Source organism: Falco biarmicus, chromosome Z, assembly GCF_023638135.1.
Source record: "Falco biarmicus isolate bFalBia1 chromosome Z, bFalBia1.pri, whole genome shotgun sequence".
In the NCBI taxonomy this organism is placed as follows: Eukaryota; Metazoa; Chordata; class Aves; order Falconiformes; family Falconidae; genus Falco; species Falco biarmicus.
Genome location: NC_079311.1, coordinates 71,724,127 through 71,741,593, shown reverse-complemented (window position 1 = coordinate 71,741,593; position 17,467 = coordinate 71,724,127). Strand labels below are relative to the sequence as shown.

The window sequence follows — 17,467 nt, the reverse complement described above, 5'->3', positions numbered from 1 at the left end:
TGTTCAGTGAAATACTGATGGAATGATGCATCCTGCTAACTCTGGATACATTTGTTACCTAGGTGACACAAACACTGTTAAAACCTGTCTTCAGTCTCAAACAGTATCCCATTAAAGAATTACTCTCTCTAAAAAATAGGCACTTTTCCCTCCCCAGTTAGTCAGATAACACAAACCCAAAACCTGTATAGTTTAAGATGAGTTGTCCTTCGTGGCAGATTGTGCCGCTGTGGCCGTCGGGAGTCAGAAGCTTGAGGCTTACAGTTTCTGTGTTGGCCTGCTGAATCAGACTGGAAACAGTCATCACATGGAGGTTCTAAGTCACACGGAGAACCACACTGCGTGTGTGTAAAAGAACAGTACTCTTAATGTCTGAAAATGAGCTTCCCTACTGACCAGTCGTGTGACAGAGCTGTGAGACATTGTCTTCAAATACCAAGTTCTTCTGTGTGTTGTGGGCAAAAAAGAACCAAGAGTGAAAATCCACCACTCTTCCCTTTCTGCAGTCAGCAAGTGAAAGGTCAACACTGTGTGAGAAGGGAAAACCGGATAAAGTGAAGAACAGGGTGGAAGAATTAAGAATTAAAAATAAAAATGCAAAAGTCATGAAGGCCCACATTGCTACATCTGAAGCATTTAATTGTTCTCCTTCAAATCCCTCTTTAACTTCCCATTTCCATAATGCCCATGAAGACCTTGGCACAGTTAGCTTGTGGAAACCACTGGTAACCACACTGCCAGCAATTTGTAATTCCTTTCCTGCCTACATCCGTGTGTTGTCACTCCTTTTATATTGTATTCTGCAGTGAAGAGGAACTTATATTTATTCACATACACACATACTCGTTTGTGTGCTTAAGCTTGTTCCTGCTGCAGTGTGACTCCGATCCACCATTTGGCAACACAAATATCAGTTCTAAGATCTAGATGAGTAAGCAACTAACTATCAATATGTTGCTTTATTTCAGAGTGTTGTGCGTTGCCTTTGGCATCCCAAGCTGAACCAGATCATGGTTGGTACAGGAAATGGTTTGGCCAAAGTCTACTATGATCCTGTCAAAAGTCAGAGGTACGTAATCATGATTAATGATTTAAGAACGTTTTTTTTCCCCTCAAATTCAGTCTGATTCTGTGGTTCTATGATTATGCTAAGAAATGAGAAAACTGCTTTAGAAATATTTGTTTTGCAGAGTTTTACTTATTTAATAACAGTAGAAAAGAAAAAGCAGCAACTTCGTTTCTGAAAAGCAGTGCATTTTCCTTTGGGCTTTTCACGGTGCAGTATGTTGACTGTTCTACCTGAACTTACAAACACTGTCATTTTTTCATTGCATGAAGTCTGCAGTAAGAATAGCCAACTTTTCATCAGGTTTCTTGGAGGCTGCTGATGTGGTGCTATTGAAAGGATATTTATTGTATTTAGTAATTTTTTTTATGTCTGTCTTTTTTTTTACCGCCCTGAAGTAGAAATCTTGTTCACAAGCATTAAACTGCAGCATCTGCATAGTAATACTGGAAGACCCAATCTGAGAGGGTGCAGACCAAGGAAGTACATTCCCATCTTTCTGCTAGTCTTCTCCCCCATCCCCACCTATCATGTGCGGATTTTGCCTGTACATCTAATGGAAAGATGGTAGTGATCCAGAAGGTGACTTGTCCGCATGGAATGAAAGAAGAGGACTTAACTAGTCTATAAACACTTCTTTTCCAATTAATTTGCTTTTACCATCTGGGTTGGCTGGAGAACTGGGGCATACTTACTTCCTGTCAGCAGGGGAGATATGTATACTTTTATCTATACTGAGTGGTATGAATAAGGTGTTCTTCCCCTATATGGGCTCATCTTTGTTTAACTGGCATCCAAACCCACTGTGTTACAGTTCAGTTTTTGGATACTTACTGTGACCTGGACACTTGGATGTGAAGATAAAACCTGGTTTACAAGATAATCACAAATAAGTTTTATTTTTCTGGTCTTTGTCAATTTAGAGAACAAGAAAGATGGTCATCATTGTTTGGACCCCTCTCCAGAGGACAGCCTGACTCTCCTAGGCACAGACTGCAAGAGCCCTATAGCAGTCTTGCTGCAGCCAGGCTTATGCCGTCTCCCCGCTGCAGTGTTACAGACACCTCTGGTTAGATCACCTCTGCTGCTTAGGGAGAGTGCTAGAAGCAAATCATTGCCCATGTTTGGAGAGGAGCACTTTCAGTGTGCGCACCACAAGTACCGTGGACAAATGAAGTGTGAAAGGAGTCTTTCACCTGTATTTCTGCATGTCATATAAACTGCTCTGGAACTAGAAACACTAATCTCTACCCTCATTCACATGTGCGTCGACAGGCAAAGATACACACGTTCATGAATATTTAAAGTGCTGTATAATTTTGTTGAGACTGTTTTGAATAAAAACTGGTTTCTGCTTGTTATAAACAGACCAACTGAACTGCTGTGTGTTTCTTCCTAGGGGAGCAAAATTATGCGTGGTCAAAACAAAACGAAAAGAGCGACAAGCAGAAACCCTTACACAGGATTACATTATAACACGTAAGGAATTTAAACATATCTTTATACCAGCATCCTTAGCTCTTTCTCAGGTTTGAAATTACAGATCATTTAGCTTTTTCCCCTCTATTTTTGGGGTTTTTTTTTCCCCTCTAAAAAGTCGCAGCCTTTCATTAAATATTGATCATTGGTGTAAGATGTTAGTGCTTCATACAGTTTTTTCATAGTCTTGCACAACCAGAAAGTCATATACTCTGTATGCTGTGTGAAGTTCTTAATAATGGTTGGTTTCTAATTTCTGATGCGCCTAAAAGCCTGAAACAGCTGCCTTGGAAAACAGGAGAAGGAAGAAGGAAATAGAAGTTTTAAATCCTGATAATTTGGCCAGATTGTCTCAGTTATGGGTATTATTCCAACATTTATTAATCTCATAATTTAAGAAAGAACATGATTGTAACTTCATGCGCAGAAATGTTACGTTTTGGATCATTGAGGGGATTACACGCCTTGCTGTTTCAGATCCAAAGATGCATCTAGGGTTTTGTCATGCTCGTGGAGTATTAGAAAGCTGTAGAAACATCGAAAGTTCAGAAGAGAGCAACTGATTGGTCGTAATGCTAATGTTAAGAACTGGATGACAGGGGAATAAATTAAATACGCATAAACTGTGCAAACAGTATTTCAGATGAAAGGCTCCTGCCTCAAGGAACCCTGGAAATCTGGCTGCTTTCATCTTTGACAAATTCAGCAGAAAGAAGCTCTCTAAAATACATCTCAGTAAACCACTGTGTGGATACAGAAGAACTGGGGGACTGCTTCTGCCAGCTTCTCCATTGCAAGGAAGAATCTTTCTAATTAAAACCTTAAATAGAAAATGGAATTTTAAAGATTTCTTTTTCTCCAAACTGTGACCCTTCAGCCCACGCACTTCCAATGTTCCGTGAACCACGACAGCGCAGCACCAGGAAACAGCTGGAGAAGGACAGGCTGGACCCCATGAAGTCTCACAAACCTGAACCTCCAGTAGCAGGGCCAGGTAATCTAGCAATAATCATTTCAGAATGTCATATGCTAAAGGGGCCGCCATTCTTGGGTTCTATAGTTCAGATTTGCATTCAAACTTCTTTGGGTGGCAGCTTATGGGCAGTGTCCAGTGTTGTAAGACATGGGTGTTTGATTGGAGTGCCTGCCTGGAATAAATTAATAATCACAGTTACTTTAAGTTATATAATCAGTAAAACACTTAAGTGAATGCCGCTCTAAATTAGACTCTTCCTATAGTATTAACTTCTTTGTATCAGGTCACCACTGCAGACACAATGCAATTTTTCTCTTGTTTATTTCTTACATATTTTTCTCTAAATTTTTTTTTTTTTTTTTTTTTTTTTTTTTTGCTAAAGGTCGTGGTGGGCGTGTTGGAACTCATGGAGGTACCTTGTCATCATATATAGTCAAGAATATTGCACTGGATAAGACAGATGATAGCAACCCTCGAGAGGCTATTTTACGTCACGCAAAGGAAGCGGAGGAGAATCCATACTGGGTTGCTCCAGCCTATGCTAAGTAAGGAAACAATTAAAAATACAAGTAATATTTTTGGAGGCCAGTGGGAGTTTGGTAAAAACAGAAGACACGCATTCTTAATGGTATACTTTTCATTTTCTGGGTTGCTGCCACAAATAAGTGAACCAAGAATATACAATACTCTTTTTATGAAGATAACAGTTTCCAGGAGGTTAAATTGTTGAAATTTGACATTTCCAATTTTAAAATAGACCTGTCAGTACTAGAAAATTATTTTAAAACTTTCTAAGTTGCTTAGAGTTTAAAATCTTCTCCATATCAATGTCTGAAATGGCAATATACTTTTTAATAAGGTACTCTTCCATTGACAGACTGAGATGGTAAGTTTTCCAATATGCCCTCTAATTCTGACTGATTCTTAGGTTAAACCTTCAAGATATTTACTTGGTGTTATGACAGCGTATTTTAGATGATTTCCCAAATGTCGTAAGTTTTTATTTGAACTTTTCCTACACAAAGATTGGAGTACCTGCTTGAATTAACTTGGCGTTAAAGGTGTAGCAATATCAAAAATAGCACTAATAAAATCTGGTGCTAAAAATTCAAACTAAGGAAGTAAGTGTGCAGTTGTTGTTACATAAATTAAAGAGCCTCTTCAAGATTATGGTAGTAAAATCTTGGTAATCCCACAGATGGTAACTTAATCAGTTTAGATTGCATGTGTGTGTGTGGTATTTGTGTGCATGTGTTACAATGAAAATTGTGCAATATTATTCTAGCATGGTTTCTACCAAAGATATTTTTTCTAAAAATAAGTACAATTTAAACCATTAAATAAATACATTCAGAGTATTACTAAAATAAATACTAAATAAATGCATTTCATACTAATGAACAGAAACTACCACTTCAAAAGTTACTAAAATTTTCATTTTGTTATCTTCATTAGTGTTCTTATATCACACTATGATCTATCTAGTATAAGTACCATTTTCAACATGCATAAAGAAAAGATTTTGAAGAGATGAAATAGTCTGCACAGAACAGCCAGTAATGAACTATTTTTTCATGTTTACAGCCAAGTGTTTTATCTCCTAGGCTGTACATTTGTTAGTACTTTACTGACTGTACTTCTTTATTAGTGCTTAGCTCTTCAGTGAAACAATCGCCACTTCTTTCCAGAAAAACAAAATATATTGAGAATCATAGCTGTTTCTAGTGTTGACACTTCTTTTCTGACTTGACCCATGTGTTCACAAAGGTAACTGAATGGCTGTTCCAAAGCACCTTGGGAATGTCAATGACCCAACCTGCCTTTGGGTGGGTAGTTAAAAGTATGGCATTTGATGTTGTACATCAAACCAATGCATTATACAGTATCACCCTTGGTACCAAAGAAAGAATATTTGAAAGCCTGATTCTGTAGCAGTTGTTGTAATGAATATGCTAAATACTGATTTTAAATGTTTGAGAGTTAATGTTTGCTAGAGATTAACTTTGCCAGAAGTTAACTTTGAATGTGTAGGCACCTGCAGTTCCGTATCTCAGATAAAACCATTCTCAAAAGTAAATACAATCACACATTCCTTCAGGTAGGTAGATACCTCCATATATTTTTGGCTTTGTAACTTCATTGATTGTATATTAAGTTTCATCCCTGACACCTGCAATGTAGTAGACATGAAAGTTTTAAAACATAGCTGTATTACAGAAGGCTTACTGTATCAGGTGGGCAGATCTCATTACAGTTTCTTGTTAAAGATGTAGCTGCAGGCGAAGAAGAGAGCTGGCTGAGAAGTGGGGAGGATGCAAGTCCAGACTGCTATTAACTTACACAACAGATGGTGATACGTATATGGGGGAATTGGATTGCAGCCAACAGCATGCTGCCTTGATGGTTTTGTCAGCTGATAAATCTCATGCCAGTGAAACTGCCGTTATCCTTGCTTTAAAATCTTGACTTGCACTCTATACAAAAAGCATTTTAAAAATTACAATTATTATTAGGTAAGACACTGAAATGCAAAACTTTATTACCGTGTTATTTTCTTAATTTTCAGAAATAGAGTTCTATATTAACAGCTGCAGACCAGTGGCAGTCACAGGTTTCATTAGCTGCTTGCCTGCACACACAGATAATGTAGAAAGCTGTGTTACTTATATCTGACTTTACAGGGCATGTATGCTTACCCTGTATATAAAGCATCTTACAAATATTCTTACTGATGCATATTTAATAAAATAGACAAATTACAAGTCATTGTTAAAAATTATCATGTAATACTGGATTGTAAGTATGTCCCTGGTGGCCCTGTTAAAATCAGGGGTTTGTAATAGCACGCAGTATACAAACCTAGGGAAACTGGCTGCTTTAGCTATGGCATAAGATACACTGTAAAGTTAGGAAAGGTGATATTCTGATACGTGCTTAAAATTGCATACTGTCTTGAGACCTAAAAAACATACATCCAATACATTTCATTTTTTTGAAGTGTTTATTCTTTTTACTACTTTGTTTCTCTGGTTTCGTTTTCTCCACATTTCTTGTAGTAAATTTTCACTTAAGTATAGTATAAAACTATCCACTTGATACATCCTTGTTTGACAAGGCTTTTGGTTTTGTGTTGTCTAGCAGATGGTTATTCACTTAGAGTTTTTCATTCTCCTTCGTAAGAAAATGTCACAGGAAACTAGTTTTTTTAATTTTCTTCAGTGAGTTATTAAAGAAATTTAGACTGAGAAGGCTAAGAAACACTGGTGTTTTGGTTGATCAGAGTTTTCATAACTCGGATTGTGATGACTGAGTTAGAGTTTGTTTGGTCCTGTTTCATGCTGATTAGGTCATTCTAGATCAGATAACTGATTTCATGCTTTTTAAATTGTATTTTAACTTCATTAATTCTTATAAGAAATACCTGCAACATGACTTCTGCTGTTAGTCTGTACATTGTATGTGAGAACATTTTCTTTTTGTTGGAGTTAGAGGTACCTAATTTATTCTTGAACCCAAACAGTAATTTGAAAAAAAATTTCAAGTTTGTTATCATTAGCCTGGCCTTTCTGTTCCTCCTAAAAATTGAGCCAGAAAAGGAGGGGGACATATATAAGAAGGAAAAAGATGGGTGAAAAAACAGATGCCGCTGAAAAGCATACTGGGGATGACAAGTGGTACATGCTGAATCAGGAGATGACATATCACAGAAGCCCAATGTGAATAAAGTGTCAAAAAAGATGTGATCAACACAGCAGAAAAGTCATAATGGATGGGGATAAAGAAAAGATCTTCAGATTTTTCAGGAAAAAGCTTGTTAGAGACCTTGGCAAGAGCCATTCCAGTAGAGTGAAAGGAAAAGGAAGGACTTGAAGATTTCAAGTAAAGAACTACAGGAAAGGAACTTTAGGCATCAGTTGTAAATGTTTGAAAATTACATTCTTTTTGAGCTGTTTGTTTTAACACAGCTGTACAGAGGTACTATAACGTCTTGAGACGTCCTTCTGAAGGATCAGCAGGAATTACTAAACATCATAGCTGAGGGCCTAATTGGGCCCAGATGTAGCTCCCTTCTGTACCGTGGAGAAGGTGAGGGTGACATTTCCCTCCCCACCAAGGGAGACCAGAGTTCTTAGAAAATACCTTTCAGTTCAGTGGTGTTGCCCCTGTTTTGCTGCCTTTGTCATGGTGTGTCACAGGCAAAAGGGAATGTCTTGCCGCAGCAACCTCTAGCTGTGCTGTGTTCACTGAACTTTTTCTCGATGGCAGCACCAGTGTCTGAGGTGTTACTCATGGGGTGCCTTGGGTATATTTAGTTGAAGAGACAAGAGTGAACAGAATGTTTTGTAACAGTGATTTTGTTGGCACTTGTTGGTATACTTAAGCTAAATCTTTTTTGGAAATCGGTAATTTTGAGGTGGAAGCCCCTGAGATTCAGAGAAGGGTCAGGATGGCTGGTGGAGTAAGGAATACAAAGGGGCCTGATGCTGGAAACCTTCACTTTTCAGTCTGAAAGTAGCCTTTATGACATTATTCTGGTTTCTAAGCATGCTTGAAAGTTGTCTTTTTTTTTTTTTTGTTATTTTGTTTCAGTGCAATATAAACACAAATTTCAAAAGTTACTGCAACATGAGTCACATGCTGTGATATGCAGTTCTCATCTGCAGCTGGTTTAGCTGTAGCAGTATTTTTTTTAGCTGCTAGTCTATGAACTTCAGATGTCAATGAGCTGCCTTTATTGGATCCCTGAAAGGTAACTAAGAAAAGCAACCCATAGCAGGAGAGATTATGGTCACTCTAAAGCAGTCTGTATGGTCCCTGGAAATTTTTTTAGGGGTCTGCATATCTGAATACGTTGAAAACCACTGGAGCAGGGAAGCACGCAGTATGAATAAATCATGTTTGTTTTCTCATCTTTGTTTGCAGCCTGTTACTGTAACCCACAACAGGAATGCATTTGTTGGGTGTGTGAGATACTGGTTTCAGCGGACAGTCATGTGGAAACACATGGAGCATAGAATAATTTAGGTAGGAAGGGACCTCTGGAGGTCATCTAGTCCAACCTCCTGCTTAAATCATGTTCACTTAGATCAGGTTGCTCAGGTCCAATCAAGTTCAGGTTGCCCAGCCAAGTTTGCATGTCCTCAAGGATGACAATTCCACAACACCTCTCTGGGCAGCCTGTTCCAGCAGTCTGGTTGGCAGGCATAGTATGTCCTTGCTAAATCCATGTTGGCTGTTCCCTGTCACCTTGTCCCTCATGTGCCTGGAAATGCCTACTGTGGGGATTTGTTCTGTAGCCTTCCCAGGGGCTGAGATTAGGTGGACCATGCTGTAGTTCCTCAAATCTTCCTTTTGCCCTTTGTAAAGAAGATGATGTTTGCCTTTTCTAATCATTGAGAACCTCTGCCAGTCACCATGACCTCTCAAAGATGGTAGAGTGCCCTTGCAATGACATTGGCCAGCTCCCTCAGCACCTTTGGATTCATCCCATCTGATCTTATGGGTTTGCGTATATCCAATAGGCTACGTAGTCCCTGTCTCTGGTGATATATCACTGCCTCCCCAAGACTGCTGGTAGTGTAGAGATCCTCAGAGAACTGAGGGCAGACCTTCTCAGGGAAGACAGAGCCAAAAAAAGCACCAAGTATCTTGACGTTTTCCATATCCGACATTAATGGGTTACCTGCCACATTGGGCACATATTCCTTAGCATTCTTTTGGCTGTCAGTGTAGCTGTAGAAGCCCTTAGCGTTACCTTTCACATTTCTTTCCAGTTCCAACTCCAGCTGAGCTTTGACTTTCGTAACTCCATTCCTGTATGTTCATGTAATGCTTCTGTTCCCCTTGGCTAAGACTGTCCCAGCTTCCTCTGTCTCTGTGCTTCCTTTTTGGGGTTCGGGTTTTACCTCAGTCAGGAGGTCCCTGTACAGCCATCCTAGGCTTCTGCCAGACTTCACTTTCTGTGCACGGGATGGAATGTGCTTTGAGGAGGTTGTCCTCAAAGATCAACCGTCTGTCCTGGGCCCCTTTGGCCACCATGACAGACTCCCATGGAGACTCTCCCAAACAAACTGAAATCAACCCTCGAAGTCAAGGATGATAAAATTGACAAAGCTGATAGAGAAAAGAACACAGATTTCCATATGTATTATTTAGCCTTCAGAAATAAAAACAAAGTAGTAAACCTGTTTTGATTATTTTTGCATAAATATTCATTATGCAGCAAACTCCTACTACAAGCAGCCTCTAGTACAGTTACTAAGCAGAACAATTTGTATTTAAATGATCACTGCTAATAATGCTATGAAAAAACGTTTTCTATGCTTATGCCTTTAAAGTGATCAGGCATATGACTCACCCACCCTAGGTGCCCCAGTTTCTGCTGTGTCGCTTGTAGAGGTGAAACAGTTTACATTTCATCCAAGCTGAGGCTACTGTCATTTTGCGGTAATTTAAAAAAACTACATAGCATATCAGGGCACTGCTAGATTATGCTACAGTTTCTTTTTCTTCTCCCCCGACCCCCAGCTTTACTGGACTCAATAGCATACTTAATAATAGCTGTGGTCTGCAGCTTTTCTCTGTGCCACTCCTATCCTGGAAAATACTGAGTTTCTGCTAGCTGTTTCACAGATTAAGGCATTCTTCTTGGTTGGAAGTTCCTAACCAAAACTATGATAGTTGCAGGTTACAGGATCAGAAGTGATAGGTTTACTCTTGGTTAGTTGTGCTTTACTAATGAGCATCTTAATACTGACCTGATGTGATCCTGTATGGCATTTACATACCTTTCGTTTATTGTGATAAAAGATACATTGTTAAAATGAGCTAAATAAACTTCCATCAATGTGTTTTGAAAAAGGAGAATATTCCATACATCCCACCTCTTCAGCAGCTAACAAAATCCAGTATTTTGGCCAATAAAGCCTTCATCCCTGGTGTCTGGCTTTGGATTGAATGTTGATTCTTTTATTTATTTATTTATTTTTGAATTCTTCTTTAGTGGTTGGTTAAGTAGAGTTTGTGTAACTATTTTTTGATGAAATTTTTAAGTTGAAATTTTTTTCTTAACCTTGGTTCCACTTTCCATGGAGAGCAAAATGACTCCTCTGACTTCAGTAGTGAAAGTCCTTGTCTGGGTACAAGGTCTGCTTAGGTGTAATGAGATGTATAGCCTGTACTCAGGGACCATGTACCAATAGAGCAGGACCGTCTGGGGAACACCTTAGTATACGCCTTACTTCCATGGCATATTTTGAGGATGGAGGAGAAGGCAGGCTGACAGAAAGATTCTGCCTATAAGGGACGTTGTCATTGACTAGTTTTGGTGACTTTAATCTGTTTTGTGCCACATATTTAACAAATGGAGAATCCTGCTGTTTTATAGCTGATGGCACGCCATTACTCTTCAAAGTCCGTGACAGCACTGAATTGTGCCTATTGTGTTAAGTAGGGCAGATGTAATTTTGTTAAGGTGTTTGCATTTTGTAGAGTCTGCCAAATAACAGTTGTTACAATAATAGTGCTTCATGTCCATAGCCTGCCACATTAATGATATGATGACTGCCTTGGTTGTGTTGTACTTTGTCACATCAGTTGTGATGAGAAGTCAAGCACAGCCAGCGTCAGAAGTCTAGTAAGTTCAGCTCTGCAGTGGTTGTGCTGAGAATCAGGTTGGAAAAGGGAACTATGCAGTGATTATAGTGTAAAGCAGGGGAACTGAATATCCAAACAGTTTATTGAAATGCTACTTGATGCTATGTTCATTTAAAAAGTAATCAATAATTATTTTTATAAAGTTTAAGTGTTATTTAAAATACAAGTAAACAGTGGAGGAATAGATAACCATCAAGCTTGACTGAGGATACACTGTATTCCCATATGAAGATCATTATGGTTTTTATGTTACGGTAGTGCTGGCTAAAGTCTCTGAAGGAGAAGCTGTTTTTTTCATGCATAGGCTAAGTCAGAAACCTGGCTTAGCTATTCTGTTTTCACTTACTGGCTGCTTTCATACCATAGTGTGTCAAAATGGAGGTTTCTTTTTTTTAAAATAATGGAATGAGAAGACCTGTGGCTCCATTTTTCTAGCATTGTATTATATTGATTTGTTCCTCTCTTCTGTCTTAATTTTATTCATGGAATACACAGATAATGATTGCAAGCTGATGAGGAAATATTACTTGCAAAAGATATGTATTTATCATTGGACTTTGCCTAAGAGCTGCAAGTTGCTTCAGCTCTTGCAAGGTTAGTTAGTAGATTTATGTTAAAAATGAAAAACAGGCAAGTCTGGAATGCTCTTTTTTTAAGTATAGAAAGGATGTACTTTGTTTCCATTGCATGTCTAATATAATTTCTGATAAAGAATTGTACTCTGACCATTATTTTGATCTTTTTAAATGTTTTCTAGAACGCAACCAAAAACAGTTTTCGCAGAAGTGGAACCGGAAGATGATGAAACAGACAAGCCAGAGTGGAAAAAACGTAAAATTTGAAAAAATTTGTTTTAAGAAAAATTTTAGAGCATTTGAAACAAAGTGCAGCATTTATTTCTTTATTTCGGGTGGTGAATCAAATTTTGAAAGCAAAAATTATTTCAGTTCACAAAACTTGCTGCAGTGTGAAAAGAGATTGTTGTATTACACTGGATCGTAATCAGACATCAGAATTTTGTAGGAAGGAATGACTTGGGCAAAGCACTCTTTATGTCAGTATTTAGCTTTGTGATTTAAGTGAAAAATATCTCTTTATAAATAGAACTCTAGTGAATTCATTACATTGCTTTATGTTTTTTTAATTACTGCCACTTTTTCAAATGCTGTGTCATTACAGTGTTCAATGATTTTAAGTATACAAATAAAATAGTACAGTTTCTCAGAGTGCTTTTTTTTTTCCTGGTTATTTTGTAACAAATTGCTCCCTTCGTTACAAGTGTAACAAAGTTCACACTTCTATTTAGATGAATTAATGTGGAATAATCCAGCTTAGTTAATTTGTGTGTTCACACAAGTTCTAATTTAGTTCCTACTTCTGTGTGAATTTTAAAAAACATATTTTCTGTCCTTATTGGAACGATAGATTTCCTTTTAAGTATGTGTAGTATTTCACAGTATTATTTTATACAACTTTCAGTTTTCAGTAATGTGAAATTGGAATGGACAATTGCTTTTCTTGGTTTAATAATAATATCATCTGTATTGCCTAGTTGGTGCAGAATTTTATTCAGGCTTCCTATCCTGATTAGTTTGTATTGTTAAGTGTTAGGATAGAACAAAGCTGTGTATTTATTACTAGTTCTTTGTATCTACTCACTTTTTTGTATGCCTGAATTATGTATATCCTACCTCACACTCTGAAGACTAATACTAACCTTTTAGAAAGTGGTTTCTTAAATTGAGAGGTTTTGTTGTTTAACACAAAATTGCAATTCTGGATGTCATAAAGTGAAGGACAAATCTAAAATTAATGTCCTTTAGAGAAGGAGAAAGGAACCAAAGTTAGTTTTAGGCATTTATATTGTGATTATAATTATAAATAATATGCTAAGTATTGTGATTATAATAAAATACAATATAGCAAGCACTCTGCATTTCCGCTAAGACTAGAGAGTGATAAACATCATAAACAATCAAGCTTTCTTAATTATGAATGGATTCTGAAGGCATATTTTAAGGCTATATTTAGCAAAGCACTTAGGCACCTTCCTAACCTCAAGTGTGTGGTCCTGATAGCAGAGCTTAGATATTTTTTTAAGCGTTTTTCTGCATCACTATTTCGTTTTATGATTTCCCTTTCCAAGCTTATCTACCTTTTTCAGTTACCATTTTTATATACTTTAGGCAAAATCAAGCCTGACTTCGAAAGGTGTAATGGGCATTGGCATAATATTCCCATGATAAAAGATTTCCACTGCTTTCACTCAGTTTAGTCCTTTGATAAGAGTGGAACCTCACTAAATAATCCAAAATTTGTCTTTGCCCCTTGCAAACATATTTTAGTATATACCTACATAGAATAGCAAATCCATGCTTAATTTACAATTGTAGCTAAAATAAGTGGAATGAAGTATTCAATAGCTAGGTGGATGGTAAATGGTGGAGAAAAAGAAGCACTAGATGAAGAGCAGCAGTTGGTAACAAGACCTGCTAAAAGCCTCTCTGAGCGATGCCTCCCTCAGCAAATAAACATTAAATGGCATTGATTCATTAAGGTTATTTTTTGTCTTTTTTTTGTCCAAATAATGACTGCAAAATAAAGTATTTTCAAATAAATTTCTATAAAATCTTGAATACCATTTTAAAAAGATTATGATGTCCTTGGTTTTAGGCTGAATATTAACAGTTTATAATTTCTAATTAATTTTCTTTAAGCTTTAGGAGAGCTTCTCCTTTTATATTATTTATTCATATCAGCTAGACCTTCTTTCCCAGTTCTTACAGAACCCATTCTTCTAAGTGAACTGCACACAAGGTCTGTTACAATTTCTCTAAGAGTTCATCATTGTTACTTAGTGATTAATTGTCTTGAAGACAATGACTGTTTCAGCAGCCTAGAATTCAAAACAGTACATATTGAAAAGATTTTAAACTAACTTAAATTGTACATATACTTTCTCATGGATGAGTTTGTTTGCATTAGTCCTTACACTGGATTTTCAGGTATGTTCACCAACAACACAAATCATACCACATTTTTAAAAGCAGTTTTTAATTAGAACAGCTCAATGGTAAGGGTTAATCCGGTCAGGAAAGACATATGAACTTGTCTCCAATAAAAACATACAAACATACTCCATGGCTTGACCATGCTTTGGACAGCAAACTCTGGCCCAGCCCTTTGAATTGTCCACAGAAAAATCTTAACATTATCAAATACTTGTTATGAAAGATGGAACTCTACATGCAAACTGGAATTTAGAAATTACACTTTTTGTTAATTTCTTATGAACCTAATTTTCTTTTAAACTTCAGGAAGGACCTAGGTTTTAGTAATTGCCAAGTTGTAATCTTGGTCCTCCATGTGTCAATGTTTAGTGTTAATGTGGCCAGAGTCCAGATGGGCTTTTGTTTCATATTTCTGAAACTAGGTGGGCTACTTCTGTTTGCTTACTTCCTTCTTTCAGAGGTGCTACAAGCATCACTAGCATTTTGGCATGCACAATGGCTCCATGGTGCTTTGTCCAAACCTGGATTTTTCTCTCCATGTTCTGTGCAGCTTTTAGATCTTTATTTATGGCAATTTATGGTCTTTTGTCCTTTGTGCTAATGATGAGTTAAGACCAGCTGTCAAGTACTACATGCCTACCCATAGGACCAAAGCCTTTCCTGCCAGGGCGTTGCAGCTCACCAGCTAGTGGTCAGCCTTGTTTTGCATTCCTTGTTTGTGTTGCTGCCATTGGTACAGAGGTCTTAATTTGACTCTCTAGTCCTCTTGTCCTATCCTCATTATTCCTTTGTTCTATCTGGTTTCTTAAGTCTTCTGCAACAGGTGAGAGGATTGCTGGGGCTGTCTTTAAGTCCTGGCGCTATTCCTCTGGCTGTTTGCAACTACTTTATGATTAAGCTCCTCTCTGGTCTACTTCCTATGACCTATAATTTACTGAAAATACTTCTGCCTCTGTTTTTTGTGATTGATAGCAAGAATTCTGAATCTGTGCCCAGAAGCCCCCAGTCTTTGGCTTCTTGCTTATAATTATATGCCTAGTTTGATGTTCTTTGTCACGTCTGCATTTTCTCTGTTGAGTTGTAGAAAAATATGTATTACAGGAAGAGAAACCATGAATTCAGAAGCCTCTACTGTTCAGTCTCTGCTGGACCCTGAGGAGTGTTTTGCAGTGCATGGCATTGCTGAGCCAAAGTGCCATCTTCTTGGTTAGATCTTTATCTTTCGTTTCTTTGACCTCTGATGCCTTTGGGGGTGTCCAGCTGTCCAGCTTGAGACGTTTGTAGTTTACATGCTCTTTTAATACTGAATCATTGGAATTTTGATGTGGCCTGTTAGTCACAATAGTTTTGCAAAATCCCTCTTCTATTTCCTTGTCATGTTAAATGCCTGTATGGCCTCCTATCCTGGCTCTCAGCAATGGGAAGTTACTGAAGGCTCTACAGTTACTTTCGTTAAAAATCAGCAGGCTTTAACAATCATCTGACTTCTTAGGCTAGGATTTTGTGACGTTCTGTACCCTGTTGTTGATCCCTGAGCTCTTCTCATCTGCTGATCTGTTTCTTGAGTACATGTGAATGAAGAGTTGGATAGTTGGCTAGCAGACATGTCCTTGTGTTTGCCTGTCATTGAAGCATAGACTCATCTAATTGCATCATTTAAAAATCTGCTAGGATTTTTGGCTAATCCCATTTAAACACAATTTGGTATACAATATGCTCTTCATCCATCCTCTGGGACTCCAGCATCTAATTGCTTCATGCAGTCTGGATAGCTCTGAAACACAAGATATTTCTCTGTCTGTAGCGCATCATTCTCATTGAAATTTTTTTTGGTTTTCAAAGCTTCCCATCCTACATGCAAGGGTATTGGAGCATGCTGACAGTCTCCGACTTTGGCAGCAGTGTCTTACACTCAGATCAGATTGTGGGAATCTCCATAACCTATGTGTTGCTTGAGTGCTTTGGCAATAGTTTGTGATTTTTTTTTTTTAATGGCTGATGATCAGACAGTATGTTCATCTTGTACTCTGAGAGATAACTCAAAAGAAGGCAGATCCAGAAATCATAGCCAGTAAGTCTCTCTTTCTTTTTTATAACCTTAGCTATCACGCAGGGCTGTTGTATGTCAGGGCTAGTACTCAAGATTTTTCTTACTCCTTCAAAGAAGTATTCCTGTGGGCTCTGGCCTTCTTCCTTGCTGTATCATGAAATAGTAGACGCAACAGATGAATACCTGCAGCAGATAAACTGGGTTAGATAGGTCCTTGAGAAGGTATGTCATACATCCTTGACTCAAGTTACAAGTATACCTGAACCAGGTCTGGCATGTATATTGGATCAGCTCTTTAAACACTCCCATGGCAGACACTGCACAATCTCCCTAAACAATTTGTTCCAATGCTTCATTCCTCTTAGCAGTAGAAAATTTTTTGTAATCTTTAAGAAAAACATTCTTGCACCAATGTAAGCCCACTATTTCCTATCCTGTTCCCAGAAACCTTGCAAGTCAAGTTATGACATTCCCCTTTGCAGCAGCAGTTTATTATGTTTGAATTTTATTATCTCAGTCTCCTCTTATTCTTTCAGTTTTATGGTGTATGTTTTCTGGTATATCATTTATTTGCTTTTCTCTGCCTTGTTCTGATAGTCCACACTTCTTTAAGTATACTGCCCGCAATGTATTCAGTGTTTCAGATGAAGCTACATTTTTAGTGCTGATAAGTAAACAGGGAAAATATTTGCATGTCTCAGTAATCACTTTTTTCTGCGCAGTCTGGCATTACAGGTTTGTGTTCAGGTCCTAATCCCCCTCACACACAATCCAGAACATCCACTGCAAAGCTGCTGCCCAGCCAATTTACTGTCCTGTGGTTATGTGTTATTAAGTATTGGATTTTGTCCATTGTACTGAGTTTCATTGCGTCTTCTCAAAATGTATCAACATTTTGTTCAGATTATTTTGAATTTTTTCTTGGCCCCAAAGTGCCTGCAGCTTTTTACAGCTTCTAGTTGTCAGCAGATGTAAAGAATGTATTCTTCGTTCATTCAGCTAAGCCGCTATTGAGGTTCATGGTTAGTGGCAAATCCGTCAGGTTTCCCATATGTATGGGAGGGGAATGTTTCATACAGTATTAACTTTCTTAAGGCTTCATAAGTTTCTGGTTAATATACTCAGAAATTTTCGGAAAAACAGTTGTCTTTTCCTAGAAATTGCTGGATTCCCTTGATGTCCTTTGATTTCAGGATTTTTTTAAATGGCTCTCTCCCTTTGTGTCCAGC

At 37.8% G+C, this 17,467-nt stretch overlaps 1 protein-coding gene across 1 annotated transcript in view; it reads left to right on the top strand.

The window, feature by feature from the left end:
- Positions 1-12,403, top strand: part of WDR70 (WD repeat domain 70) — a 136,298-nt gene extending 123,895 nt beyond the window's left edge. Inside the window, exons 14-18 of the mRNA XM_056324158.1 lie at positions 969-1,069; positions 2,466-2,545; positions 3,423-3,539; positions 3,904-4,066; positions 11,935-12,403. Of these exons, the coding sequence (XP_056180133.1) occupies positions 969-1,069; positions 2,466-2,545; positions 3,423-3,539; positions 3,904-4,066; positions 11,935-12,019 (546 nt within the window). The 3' untranslated portion in view covers positions 12,020-12,403. The remainder of the gene's footprint in view (positions 1-968; positions 1,070-2,465; positions 2,546-3,422; positions 3,540-3,903; positions 4,067-11,934) is intronic.
- The last annotated feature ends 5,064 nt before the right edge of the window (positions 12,404-17,467 follow it).